Raw genomic sequence first — 14,663 nt, 5'->3', positions numbered from 1 at the left:
AAATAATCTCACTCATCTATGGGTTTTAAAAAAAAAAAAAAAAGACATTTTTCAACAATCCTCAGAGACAAAGAGAGGAGGGCTGGCACTTCCAGCTCACTTCATGAAGCTCACCACAAAGAGTTGTGAGTGCAGTTAGAGAAATAACTACACTGAGAACTATCATAACCATGTGAATGAATGAGGGAACTGGAAAGCCTGTCTAAAGTATACGTGGGGGTGGGGTGGGGTGGAGGGAGATTTGGGACATTGGTGGTGGGAATATTGCATTGGTGAAGGGGGTGTTCTTTACATGACTGAAACCTAATCACAATCATGTTTGTAATCAAGATGTTTTAATAAAGATATTATATAAAAAAAAGAAAAAAATCAAGCAAGATAGATATGTGTTTACGGGAGAATATGTGCTTGAAGAGCAAGCCCAAGGTAAATTCTTTGTATTTATTTGTTTGTTTATTTTTGTTTTTGTTTTTTTGGGTCACATCCTAGCGGGCTCGGGGAACCGTATGGGATGCCAGGGATTGAGTCAATGCAAGGCAAATACCTTACTGCTGTGCTTTAACTCTGGCCCCTAAAATAAATTTCTTTTTTTTGGGGGGGTCACACTAGGTCACGCTCAAGGCTTACTCCGGGCCCCACACTCAGAAATCGCTCCTGGCAGGCTCGGGGGACCATATGGGATGCCAGGATTCAAACCAATGACCTTCTGCATGAAAGGCAAATGCCTTACCTCCATGCTATCTCTCTGGCCCCTAAAATAAATTTCTTGATGGCTTGTAAAGAGTAACTATTTGTTTGATATATTTTCTAATCATGTATATGTATAATATATCTGTATATATATTATATGTATATATATATATATATACACACACTATATGTCCAGGGTTACATAACAATTTCTCTGGCATTCACAGCTGACCTGAATCAATCACTGGTACTTCATACCCTCCAGAAATGATTCCCTGAGCACAAAACAAACAGAATTTCTCAAGCAGTGAATGAACAAAGGTTACATAGCCTGGAGTCAGACTAAAGACATTGTGAGCCATGAACAACAATCAACTTTCAAAACTTTTTTTTTTTTATTGCAAACAAAGCAGAAGACTCCAAAGTCTTGCATGACCCTTTCCAACCTCAAACCTATTTTGTCCTGGTGACTACCAGAACATTCCTGCTGAAGAACTTACAGGAGCACCTCTACATTCTAGTCTTACCCAGAGACATAGCCTGTGGGATGCATTTGTAGTGATGCCTCCAACTCATTCCCTCATCACTTGCACCTGTAGCCAGGCCTTCCCGCAGCCATATCTTGCACACATCAGGCCTCACCTATCTTCACATTGGGGGTGGGTGTTGGGGCTACACAGGGCAGCACTCAGGTTGATTCCTGTCTCTGCTCAGAAATCACTACCGGCAGTCCAAGGGACCGTATGGGATACCAGGGATCAAATTCGGCTCTCTCCCATGTCGGCAGCTTGCAAGGCAAATGACCTACCTCTGTGCTATTGCTCTGGCCCCTACCACCTCCACATTTGACTGGACTGCTCTTCTGTTTTGTGGGGCCTTTCTCAATCACTACCCAGGCCTTTGCCCACGACCCTCCCTAGCCTTCACAGCATTGCTTATATTCCTCTTCTTTCTTGAAGTTGCTTCTGACCATCCACCCTTAGTGCTGTTCACAGGGTTGCCTTGTGAACCCCATTTGAGCCACTAAAACAAAAGGCAGCTAAGTGGTGTGTCAGGCCAGGTCTTGCTGGCAGCTGTTCTCCATGTTTCTCTAGCTGAAGAGACTGGGAGAGCATCCCCCCAGGATCGAGCATCATTTCTACCTCCCACCTCTGTGGACCTGGTCCAGTGAGTCCTGTTTGTTTCTCTCTCTTGGGGCTGTGGCTTCATCTGGTGATAACCCACTAATTTGTTGATAAATACTCATTGACTGACTGCAGGTTTCCAGCAGTGAGACTTTTGTCCACCAGGAAGACCTACTGCTAAGAGTGCCAGAAAAAATGAGAGATTTGGGGGATAACCCATAGTACGATGATCCATATTAAATGGGGGCTAGCTTCACACAAGGTAACCCTTGCATGAGCCATGTGTTACCCCATTGACTCATTGACACCCTCAACAGGATTTTTTTTTACTACTTTCATATTACAGAGGAAAAGAAAACTTAAAAAAGTTAGGGGGTCGAGGCTGGAGAGATAGCATGGAGGTAAGGCATTTCATGCAGAATTTCATGCAGAATGACAGTGGTTCGAACCCCGGCATCCCATATGGTCCCCAGTGCCTGCCAGGGGCGATTTTCTGAGCATGGAGCCAGGAGTAACCCCTGAGCACTGCCGGGTGTGACCCCAAAAAAAAGTTAGGGGGTCACTGGGGCTGGAACAATAACAGTGGATAGGGTGTTGCCCTGCAGGTGGCTGAATTGGGTTCAATTCCTGACATCCCATATGCTACCCTAAGCCTACCAGGAGTGATTTCTGAGCTCAGGGCCAGGACTAAACCCTGAATGCCACTGGGTGTGAGCCAAAAACAAAACAAAACTAAAGGTTAGGGGTCGGGACCAGAGAGAATAGTCCAGCAGGTAGGGCCCTTGCTTTGCATGCAGCCAAAATAAATTCAATCCCTGGCACCACATCCTGAGCCTGTCAGAGTAATTCCTGAGCACAGCCAGAGTACAGGCCAAGAAATAAACAAAAAATCAGGGCTGGAGAGATGGGGCAATGGATTAAGTATGTGTTGTGTGTAGAAGGCCCAGCTTCATCAACATGGTCTCCCTGTTACTACTGGGAACAACTCCAAGCACTTGCCCAAAACAAACCAAGAAAGTTTGTAAGAACTTGGAGCCAAGGTTCTTACACATTCTTACACTGGGCCACATGCCTGGTATGCACAAGGGCTCAAGTTCAATCCCCAGCACTGCATAGCCCTTGAGCAGTGCTGGGCAAAGCAATGTCCTATCACCAGACCCTAGCACAGAACCATTTACCTGGTTTGGTAACTAGCCCAGGAATGACCTGAAAGCCCCTCAATACTACTTTCTTCCCCCTAAAAAAGTTAGATAAACAATAATCATACTATCAGGAAATTCAATATCAAGGGATATACCTCCAATAAATAAACAGGCTCTTGAATAGAGGATAGGGTGCTTGCCTTGCATGCTGTTCACCTGGATTCAATTTCTGGTTCCACATGTGGCCCCCCAAACAACAAGAGTGATCCTGAGTACAGAAGCAAGAGTAAGCCCTGAGTACAAGTGGTTATGGTCCCCAAACAAAAAAGTTTAATAAAAACAAATAATGAGTACAGAGTTAATGCAATATTTCTAGAGAAACCCATGACATTCTTAAAAGAAGTGGATCAAACACTTCTGAAACTCATGTGGAACAATAAACACCCACAAATAGCTAAAGCAGTTCTTAGGAAAAGAAATATGGGAGACATTACTTTCCCCAATTTTAAATTGTATTACAAAGCAATAGTTATTTAAAAAGACATGGTATTGGAATAAAGCTGATCCTCAGATCAGTGGAATAGACGAGTATTCAGAGAATATTCCCAGACATATAATCATTTAATTTTTGATAAAAGGGCAAGAAATCCAAAATGGAGCAAGGAAAGCCTCTTTAACAAGTGGTGTTGGCACAACTGGTTAGCCACTTGCAAAAAAGTAGCTAACACCATGCACAAAGGTCAAATCCAAATGGATTAAAGATCTGGATATCATGAAACAAGAAGGTATATAGAACAACACATAGGTAAAACATTTCATGACATTGATACTAAAGGCATCTTTAAGGAGGAAGGAAATAGCACTCTTCAAACAAGTGGAAGCAGAGACAAACAAATGGAAATATATTAAGCTAAGAAGCTTCTGCACCTCAAAATGCCTAGGATACATGAACCACCCACAGAATGGGAGAAACAATTCACCCAATACCCATCAGAAAAGGGGCTAATGTCCAAAATATACAAGATACTGACAGAACTTAACAAGAAAAAAACAACTCACCCCATCAAAAAAATGGGGAGAGAAATGAACAGACACTTCCTCAAAGAAGAAATACAAATGGCCAAAAGACATGAAAAAATGCTCCACATCACTAATCATCAGGAAGTTGCAAATCAAAACAATGAAGTACCATCTCACGCAACACAGACTGGTACACACCACAAAGAACAAGAACAAGCAGTGCTGGGGCCGGTGAGGTGGCACTAGAGGCAAGGTGTCTGCCTTGCAAGCGCAAGCCAAGGAAGGACCACGGTTCGATCCCCCGGTGTCCCATATGGTCTCCCCAAGCCAGGGGCAATTTCTGAGTGCTTAGCCAGGAGTAAACCCTGAGCATCAAATGGGTGTGGCCCGAAAAAAAAAAAAAAGAACAAGCAGTGCTGGCGGGGATGTGGAGAAAATGGACTCTCATTCACTGCTGGTGGTAATGCCTTCTAGTCCAGCCTTTCTGGAAAATAATTATGGAGATTTCTTAAAAAACTGGAAATTGTAAATTGAGATCCCCTTTGATCCAGCTATACCACTCCAAGGAATATACCCCAGGAACACAAAAATACATTCAAAAATTCCTTCCTCACACCTGTATTCATTGCAGTGCTATTTACAATAGCCAGACTCTAGAAACAACCAAGATGCCCTTCAACAGATGAATGGCTAAAAAAACTGTGGTACGGGGCCGGAGAGATAGCATGGAGGTAAGGCGTTTGCCTTTCATGCAGAAGGTCATCAGTTCAAATCCCGGTGTCCCATATGGTCCCCCGTGCCTGCCAGGAGCAATTTCTGAGCCAGGAATAACCCCTGAGCACTGCTGGGTGTGACCCAAAAACCACCAAAAAAAAAAAAGAAAGAAAAAGAAACTGTGGTACATATATACAGTGGAATATTATGCGGCTGTTAGGAGAGATGAAGTCATGAAATTTCCCTATACATAGATGTATATGGAATGTACTATGCTATGTACATGGAATCTATTACGCTGAGTGAAATTAGTTCAACAGAGATGGACACAGAATAACCTCACTCATCTATGGGTTTTAAGAAAAGTTAAGGACATTATTGTAATAATGCCCAGAGACAATAGAGATGAGGGCTGGGAGGACCAACTCACAATATGAAGCTCATCACAAAGAGTGGTGAGTGCAGTTAGGGAAATAACAACACTAACAACTATCATGAAAATGTTAATGAGTGAAAGAAGAGAATGCCTTTCTCAAATACAGGCAGAGGTTGGGAGGGGGGACATTGGTGGTGGGAATGTTGCATTGTTGAAGGGGGTATTCTGTTTATAACTGAAATCCAACTACAATCATTCTTGTAATCATGATGTGTAAATAAAGATTTTATTAAAAAAATTAATGAGGAGAGATAGTACAGAGGATAGGGCATTTGCCATGCACGCAGCTAGCCTGAGTTCGATTGCCAGTATCCTATATGGTACCCTGCACATCATCAGGAGTGATTCTTGAATGAAGAACCAGGAGTAACCCGTGAGTATGGCCTGGGGTGACCCCAAAACCAAATAAATAAATAACAGGCTTTGAACAGATGTGTGTGCGTTCAAAGCAATGTTATCTATAACTATTGGGGCTTGATCCCTGACACCCCATGTTCTCCTAAGCATTTCTGCTAGTGAACCTGAGCACTGTCATGTATGACTCCAAAACAAAAACAAAAGAAAGTAAGAGAAGAACAATCCTGAGATGTCCCAGATCCCAGTGAAGAAATATTATTGTCACAGAGGGGATTCAGGGCCAGGAAGATAAGACAGCAGGTAGGCGTTTGTCTTTCATGCAGCTAACTCAGGTTCTATCCCAGCATTCCACATGATTCTTTCTGAACCCCATCAAGAGTGATCCCTGTAGGCTGAGCCAGGACAAGGCCCTTGGTACTACCGAGAATTGCTCAAAAACAAACCATAAAAGGATGGAGGGATGCCATTAGATACCTATGAAGCAGGGGTCTCAAACTCAATTTGCCTGGGGGCCGCAGGTTGCAAAGTTGGGCTGATCCTTGAGTGCAAAGTCAGTAGTAAGCCTTGAACATTGGTGGGTGTGACCCAAACAACTAAAACAAAACAAAAAAAGATTTCTCTAGGGCAAGGCCACAAAATGTTGTACGGACAAATGGCCCGCAGGCCTCGAGTTTGAGACCCCTGCTATGAAGCTTAAGAACATCACACTGGGTCCGGGCGGTGGCGCTGGAGGTAAGGTGCCTGCCTTGCCTGCGCTAGCCTAGGACGGACCGCGGTTCGATCCCCCGGCATCCCATATGGTCCCCCAAGAAGCCAGGAGCAACTTCTGAGCGCATAGCCAGGAGTAACCCCTGAGCGTCACAGGGTGTGGCCCAAAAACCAAAAAAAAAAAAAAAAGAAAAAAAAAAAAGAACATCACACTAGGGCCCGGAGAGATAGCACAGTGGCGTTTGCCTTGCAAGCAGCCGCCGATCCAGCACCAAAGGTGGTTGGTTCGAATCCCGGTGTCCCATATGGTCCCCCGTGCGTGCCAGGAGCTATTTCTGAGCAGACAGCCAGGAGTAACCGCTGAGCACTGCTGGGTGTGGCCAAAAAAAAAAAAAAAACATCACACTAAATAAAATAAGCCAGACACAAGAACAAACCAAGCATATGTGAAGCAGAGTCATTCCCAGGGAAAAGGTTTGATAAACTGGAGAGATAATACCGGGGTTCAGACATTTGCTTTGTATGCAGCTGAATCTGGTTTTAATCCCCACGCTATGTATGGCCCCCAAGCCCCATCAGGAGTGATCCCTGAACACAGCCAAGAGTAAACCCTGATAACTTCTGGGAATGCCCTCAAAAAGATTGATTTATGTTGTGTGTGTGTGTGTGTGTGTGTGTGTGTATTGGGCCACACCCAGTGAAATCAGGAGTTATTCTTGGCTCTGTACTCCTTTCGGTGCACAGGAAACCATATGGGTTGCCGAGGTTCAAACCCAGATTGGCCACATGTAAGGCAAGTGCCTTATGTGCTGAACTATCTCACCAGCCCCAGTACATTGTTTATTTTTAACATAATAAAATAGATTTCTAACATAATTAAATTTTAACTTTTGTAATCATAAATTTATTTGTTCATTTATTTAACATAAATAAATTTTAGCATAATTAAAGTTGTTGGGTTTGTTGTTTTTTTGTTTTATTTTTATTTTTATTTTATTTTTTTTGGTCTTTGGGTCACACCCAGCAGTGCTCAGGGGTTACTTCTGGCTCAATGCTTAGAAATCGCTCCTGACAGACTCGGGGGACCATATGGGATGCAGGGACTCAAACCACCATCCTTCTGCATGCAAGGCAAATGAACTACCTCCATGTTATCTCTCCGGGCCACAATTAATGTTTTAACATAATAAAGTATTTCTTAAATGTAAGTAGCTCACCTCAAATCACACACACACACACGCACACACACACATATATATATGTATGTATGTATGTATGTATTATAAGAGGTAATCTGGCTTCGTTGGCAGGGCCAGGACTTGACCATTTGTGTTCCTGGCGTCACTGTCTTTGAGATTGCGTCTAGGCCTTGTTTCAGAGCACGCACATTCTTCAGTGAGGATATGATAAACTGAGATAAAGGATTTTAACAGCCTCCTGGTTATAAGCCTCCTGACTTTGCCATCTGCTCCTGATTCTGATTTCACAACATGGGCAGCTCCAGGGCTTGATTTCAAACCTGGCATCCCCTCAGACAGGGACCCAGTAGCTCTCTTTTCTTGAACTTTCTCTAGAGTGTTGCCTGGAAATCAGCCAGGCCTTGAGCCTCCATTCTTCAGGCATTTTTTGCTTCTGAAAAAAAAAAAGGGCCTGGACATGGCAGTGCTCCAGCAGAAACACCCACAAGACAAGAGATAATATAAAGTCAAGGTGAAGGGCAGGGCATTCCCTTAAAAAGCTTCCTTGCATCCCATAGCTGATCCTACTGCCCGCCACAATGTGGGAGCTGCTGATGCTCTTGGTGCTCAGCTTCACCTACTTCTTTTGGCCCAAGCTAAAGTCTTCTGATGTTAAATATCCCCAAAGTCTCCCATCACTACCCCTGGTTGGCAGTCTGCCATTCCTGCCCAGGCATGGAGAGCAACACGTGAACTTCTTCAAGCTGCAGGAAAAATATGGCCCCATCTATTCCTTCCGGCTGGGCACCAAGACTACAGTGATGGTTGGCCATCACCAGCTGGCCAAAGAGGTGCTGATCAAGAAGGGCAAGGAATTCTCTGGGCGGCCTCAACTGGTAAGCAGTGCCCATCCCCACATCATCATCCCATTTCCTTCCTTCTCAAACCACCAGGGCTTGTTCTGTTCCTCAGCCAGGACCTTGCCAGGTTACTCAGATAGCTGTAGGAAGCAGGAAGCTTCTGCTCCACAAACTCTGCTGAGGCTCAGGCTGCACAGAGACACCCTGGGACATTTGTTTCAGTCTGACCCCTCAGACTCTCTCTACAGGCAAAATAGAAAAGATGCTCCTTTTCTGGAGACCCAGAAAAGCCTCCAGCCATCTTTATGCTGGCCACCTGCAAGACTTCTCTGACCTGGATTTCCTGAGTGAAGGGAAAAACCTGCCGTGTGCAGCTCAGAGGGGGAGAGTGGTCAGGGCATAGGAAAGAGCATGCCTTTACCTGTGTTCCTTTATCTGTGGGAGGCCACAGGAGGACAGACAGCTGTTCTCTGTAGTCCAGAGGGTCTGAAAGACATGACCCAGCCTCCCAGTGGTCCTCAAACTATGGCCTGCGGGCCACATATTGTATTTGTATATGTTTTGTTTCTTCATTGTAAAATAAGATATATGCAGTGTGCATAAGAATTCGTTCATAAGTTTTGTTTTTACTATAGTCAGACCCTCCAATGGTCTGAGGGACAGTGAACTTTGAGGACCCCTGCGAGAGGATTCTGCTTGCAACTGCTCAGCTCCCAAGTGGTTTGGCACACAGCCCAAGTTCCTTGGATGCTGAGGATCAGCCACTTGAGCTTCTGGGATGCTCCTAGAGAAAAAGTGGAGACTCACCACCCAGAGGTGCTCCCTCGCCCAGTCCCTGCTCAGCAACAGCTGAGTGCCAGGCAGCACCTCCTGTCTCTCTTGATCAGGCCAAGTACCCATTTCCCTTTGGCATTTTGTGGGGTCCTCGGGCATCTGCTTCCCTCCTGGCAGAGAGAGGGAGGCAGGTGCATCCATAGGGGCCTGCAGGTCAAGGGTGAGAGAGGGGAGGTATGGAAGCCTCCTCTACTGGCATTCTCTGGAGGGCAGTTTGCCCAAGTCCTTTCTGGGTGGATGAGATGCCTGATCAGAGCCAGCAGATGGAGGGGCTGTAGGTTGGGCCTCTAGCACTCTCTTGGAGGACTCAGGGAAGACAGGGACCTCTGGGCTGAGCACCCCAGCCCCATAGCCTACTCCCTGGCCCCAGACAGCCATACTTAATGCCCCAGGTATCAGGGAGGTCTAGAGGGCATCAGGGGCTAGACCCAGGACCTGCCTTTTGACTTGGGGTTTTCAGGATTCTGTCTCTGATGGGATTAGCAGCTCGGTGGGTGGATTTAGGCCTTGCTCGGTGTCTTCCAGACCTGGGTAAGTGAAGCAGGAGGGATACCCTAGGGTCGGTGTGACCAGCACCTTGGGAAGGGGAACAGGTCCAGGAGGCCCAGGGCAAGTCTGGTAGGTGACTCTGATCTTTCCCGTTTTCCTTGCTCTCCAAAGGTAACTCTTGACATCCTGTCGAACAACCAGAAGGGCGTCGCTTTTGCCAGTCACGGAGCCTGGCAGTTGCATCGAAAGCTAGTGCAAGCCACCTTCGCCCTCTTCAAGGATGGCAGCCAGAGGCTGGAGAAAACCAGTGAGCTGGCCAGGGCCCTCCACCCACCCCCCCCAGAACGGAGAAAGGAGAGGAGGGAGGGGTGGCGAGCGGCTCAGTGACCTTCCTTTGGCCACGTCTGCCACCTAGTGGCCATCTTCTTACCCGCCCCTTGCAAAGATGCAGAGTAAAAGGGGCTGGGTGGGAGAAGAGGAAGGAGATGATGAGGTCCTTTCTTCATTTCCACTCTCAAGTTTCTCTCTCCCCTCAGTCTGCCAGGAAATCAGCTTACTGTGTGATTCCCTGGCCACCCTGGATGGACAGTCTATAGATATGTTTGAGCTCATCTTCCTGATGGTGACCAATGTGATCTGTACCATCTGCTTCAACTTATCCTACAAATATGGAGACCCGGAATTAGAGATCATGCAGAAGTTCAACATGGGCATCCTGGATTCCTTGGGCCAGGAGACTATAGTAGACATATTCCCTGTGTTGAAGGTGAGCATGAGAATGTAGGCCTGACCGAGGCCCCAGTGCTTTTCCTACTGGCTCAGGGCACCTTCTCCCCATAGTCAATTCAAACAGACACAGCTGCGCCCACTCTCATGCTGTCATAAGTTTTAATAGTCATGACAATTGCTCACATTGCCAATTGCCCTGCAAGGATTTTAGTCAGCAGCCCTCACCCTAGAGCCAAGGTTCTCATTGGGCAGCTAAGAAATACTGTGGAAGTTAAAGAATGTGCTCCAAAATAAAGAAGGGATGTGCTGAAAGATGGGATGTGCCCAAAAGAGAGTCAGAGATGGGATGAGGTATTTGCCTTGCATGTGGCTTACCCAGGTTCCATGTCCCAAATATGATCTCCAGAGCCCCACTGGTAGATAACCCTGAGCTCAGAATCAGGAGCAAATCCAGAGCACAGCCAAGTGTGTCCCCATAACAAAAATAAATAAATAATAACAACAACAAAGCAACAGAAACAAAACAAATTAGAAAGCTAGAATCTGGGGCTTCAGCGATAGCACAGACAGAAGGGTTCTTGCCTTGATGAGGCTGACCCAGTTTAATCCATGGCATCCAATATGGTCACCCAGGCCTTTGAGGAGTGATTCCTGAGCAAAGAGCCAGAGTAACTTTTTTTTTTTTTTTTTGGTTTTTGGGCCGCACCCGGTAACGCTCAGGGGTTACTCCTGGCTATGTGCTCAGAAGTTGCTCCTGGCTTGGGGGACCATATGGGACACCGGGGGATCGAACCGCGGTCCGTCCAAGGCTAGCGCAGGCAAGGCAGGCACCTTACCTTTAGCGCCACCGCCCGGCCCCCAGAGTAACTTCTAAACAATACTGGGTATGGATGAGAGAGAGACAGACAGACAGACACAGACACAGAGAGAGACACAGAGAAGGACAGGGAGAGACAGAGAGAAACACACAGAAAGAGAGAATAGAAGAGGAGAAAGCTAGGATCTGTCACCTGGAGAATTTGAATATCTGACCCAAGAAGTGGATTTGATATTTCTCATTACCTTTTCAGATTTTTCCCAATAAAACCTTGGAAAAGTTGAAGGAAAGTGTGAAATTTCGGAATGAACTTCTGACTAAAATCTTGGAAAAATACAAGGTAGGTTGCTACCTGAGCATTGCAGGATGTAGCTCAAAACAAATGTGCAAGATGATAAAGCAAAAGTAGATGAATTACAAGTTAGGTTAGGAGTGTCCAAGACTGAGGCCAGGCCTGAAAATACTTCTCCCTCATTTGCACATTGAAGAAACCTTGTGTCCATCCTGGCATGGAAACAGACAGGGCTCACCAACTTTTCCCAACCAGGAGAACTACACTGGCGACTCTACCACGAGCATGATGGACGTACTAATCCAAGCCAAGACGAATTACGCTGACTCTGACTCAAATTCCACTCTGCTTTCTGATGAGTATATTCTGGCCACCATCAACGACATCTTTGGTGCTGGGGTGGCACCCACCACGTCTGCTATACAGTGGACAATCGCCTACTTGCTGCATTGCCCACAGGTAAGTGGCCCTGCTTCCATCTTCCCAAGCCTGACTCCAGCCCCAACTCTGGGGCCAAAGGGGAAAAGGGACACTACACTCAGGCCTCCATGCAGCCACATCAAGCTGCTCTGGTCCTGGCCCCTGGGAGAGCTACCCCATCCCCTGCAAGCAAGGTTGGTTCACAGTGCCATCACCAGGAGCCAACTCTCCTGGATGTGACACTAGGACCCTGGGAAGCTCACTGCTCATATCTGGCCTTTCTGGCCTTCAGCTGAAGAAGAGGATCCAGGAGGAGATTGACCAGAATGTGGGTTTCAGCCGGACACCAAATATCAGAGACCGGAACCACCTCCTGCTGCTGGAAGCCACCATCCGTGAGGTGCTCCGTATCCGGCCCATAGCCCCGCTGCTCATCCCCCATAAGGCTATGGTTGACTCTAGGTGCGTCTGCTCCTGAGCCCAGTCCTGAGACATGGTCCTCCTGGCTGAGGTCTGCCTTAGTTAGTTCCTCTATGAGGGGTCATCTTACTGTCCATGTCTCCACCCTTCACCCCTCGGACTTTGCTTTATCCTATCTGGAATGATAAATGAGGTGTGAGGGCTACAGCAATAGCACGGTGGGAAGGGCATTTGCCTTGCACATGGCTGCCCCGGCTTCGACCCCCAGCATCCCATATGGTCCCCAGGAGTGATTTATGAATGCAGAGCCCAGAGCCAGGAATAAAATCTGAAAGCCACCTGGTGTGGACCCCCAAAATAAAACAAAAACAAAAGAGGGGTGTACTTTGATCACAGATGTCCCCAGCTCCCAGTGCCTCTAAAGGATAAAGCAGAGGTGGGATAGTTTTTTTTTGGTTTTTTTGTTTGTTTGTTTGTTTGTTTGTTTGTTTTTGAGCCACACCCGGCGGTGCTCAGGAGTTACTCCTGGCTGTCTGCTCAGAAATAGCTCCGGGCAGGCACGGGGGACCATATGGGACACTGGGATTTGAACCAACCACCTTTGGTCCTGGATCAGCTGCTTGCAAGGCAAACACCGCTGTGCTATCTCTCCCGGCCCAGAGGTGGGATAGTTTTAAGGGAAAGAGGAGTGGGTGCAGGTGGGAAGAATGTCCCCTGGCTCCACATGGCAGTTTCCCACTGAACAGGGTGGGGAGAAGCCTCCTCTAGCCCTTTCTCTCTCTTGGGTGCAGCATTGGCACTTTCACCATTGACAAGGGCACGGATGTCATCGTCAATCTGTGGGCACTGCATCACAATGACAAGGAGTGGGCCCAGCCTGACCAGTTCATCCCTGGTGAGTCCTGCCCAGCCCACACACCACTAGCCTGCTGTTCTGGCTTCCTCTTCCCAGTGGCTCCCCCAAACTCCTGGTTCCAACCTCGGGACCTGACAGTATCCCCACTACCACCATTCTTGCCCTCCATTGACACCCCCATTTGCAGCTCCATCTCCCATATGGCCAAATCTCCTCTCTTGGAAGCTACTCCCTCCTGGGCTTTGCCTTTCTTTCTGCTTCCTTGGTGGCTGAGAGCACTGAGGAGGGCCCATTCGGGGGTCTGAGGCCCACCTCCATTCTCTCTGCCTCAGACCTGACTTTGCCTCTCATATCCACAGAGCGTTTCCTGGACCCAACCCAGAGCCATCTCATCACTCCCTCCCAAAGTTACATGCCTTTTGGGGCTGGGCCCCGCTCCTGCCTGGGAGAGATGCTGGCCCGCCAGGAGATATTCATCACCATGGCATGGCTTCTGCAGAGGTTCGACCTGGATGTCCCAGATGATGGGAAACTGCCATCTCTGGATGGGTCACTCAAGGTGGTCTTTCTAACCGAGGCCTTCAAAGTGAAGGTCCAGATACGCCAGGCCTGGAAGGAAGCCCATGCTGAGGAGAGTCTCTGAGGCTTCCATGGCCCCAACTCCAACCTGGAAAGCCAAAGATAGGCCCAGAGATGCTTGTCCTCTGCTACCTCTCCCTCAGCCCTGTGTCTTTCTCTACTCTGCCACAGCCTAGTGCTTCAGCTACTTTCTCTTCAGCAGGCCCCAGCAGCTCAGTCACTATGAGGTTTGTTCAGCACAATTAAGTTTTTCAGCAAATTTCTGACTGGCACTACGGACTGTTGTTTTAATATAAAATAAAAAGTCTATAGTCCTAGTGTTGGGAGGAGGCCTTTCTCAGCACGACACCTTTACCCCTTGGCCAGCTGGTCTGGAGAAGGGTAGTAGCAGTGAAATAATTTCACAGGCAGTCAATTGGAGTGTTTTTTGGAGTCAGCTTGCTTTATTCCAAGGCCCTAAACACCATATGCTTTTCCTCATGCATGGCTTCCATGCTAAGCTTTTCCAAGCAGCTTCTCTGCTGCTCTCTGCAGGCTCTCTGCCTCTCTTCCCTTTCAGCAGCCCTCCGTGCTTCCTTGACTCTCTCCATCCCCCCATGCTGCGGACTTTTTATCCTGATAAGATAAAAGTCCCTAAGCAAACCTTAGTGGGTTCATTTTCCCACTGGGAATCAAGCGGAAGCACGAAGCAGACGAATATGAAATATGAATTATGAAATATGAAATAAATGAAACCACACAGAACTACATAGTGAACAACAAGAGGGAGAGGCCAGAGAGAGCCAAAGAGGCTTTATTGGGCCTTATATAGAGGGATTTTTTTGCCTAGCCAGGGAAAAAGGAAAAGGGGATGAACCAATAAGATCAAAGCTAGAATTAGCATATGAAGAAACCAGATACCTTTAAGGAAATGGGGGGAGAAAGAGAGATCACAGGAGAGCTCAGCAGGAGACTTTTGGCAGGCTTTGGTACTGTATTTTCTTTGTTAGAAAAAAATA

At 47.0% G+C, this 14,663-nt stretch overlaps 1 protein-coding gene across 1 annotated transcript; it reads left to right on the top strand.

Annotated features, from left to right (window-relative positions):
• The first annotated feature begins 7,968 nt into the window (after nucleotides 1-7,968).
• Nucleotides 7,969-13,729, top strand: LOC126033432 (steroid 17-alpha-hydroxylase/17,20 lyase-like). Its single transcript, XM_049790417.1, has 8 exons — nucleotides 7,969-8,265; nucleotides 9,724-9,859; nucleotides 10,089-10,318; nucleotides 11,352-11,438; nucleotides 11,646-11,849; nucleotides 12,103-12,272; nucleotides 13,022-13,125; nucleotides 13,446-13,729. Exons 1-8 carry the CDS (start codon nucleotides 7,969-7,971, stop codon nucleotides 13,727-13,729), a joined length of 1,512 nt encoding a protein of 503 aa, XP_049646374.1.
• Nucleotides 13,730-14,663: the final 934 nt, after the last annotated feature.

This window comes from Suncus etruscus, chromosome 17 (assembly GCF_024139225.1).
Source record: "Suncus etruscus isolate mSunEtr1 chromosome 17, mSunEtr1.pri.cur, whole genome shotgun sequence".
Classification (NCBI taxonomy): domain Eukaryota; kingdom Metazoa; phylum Chordata; class Mammalia; order Eulipotyphla; family Soricidae; genus Suncus; species Suncus etruscus.
Note: the sequence above shows the minus strand (reverse complement) of the source record. Positions and strands in the feature narration are given on the sequence as shown.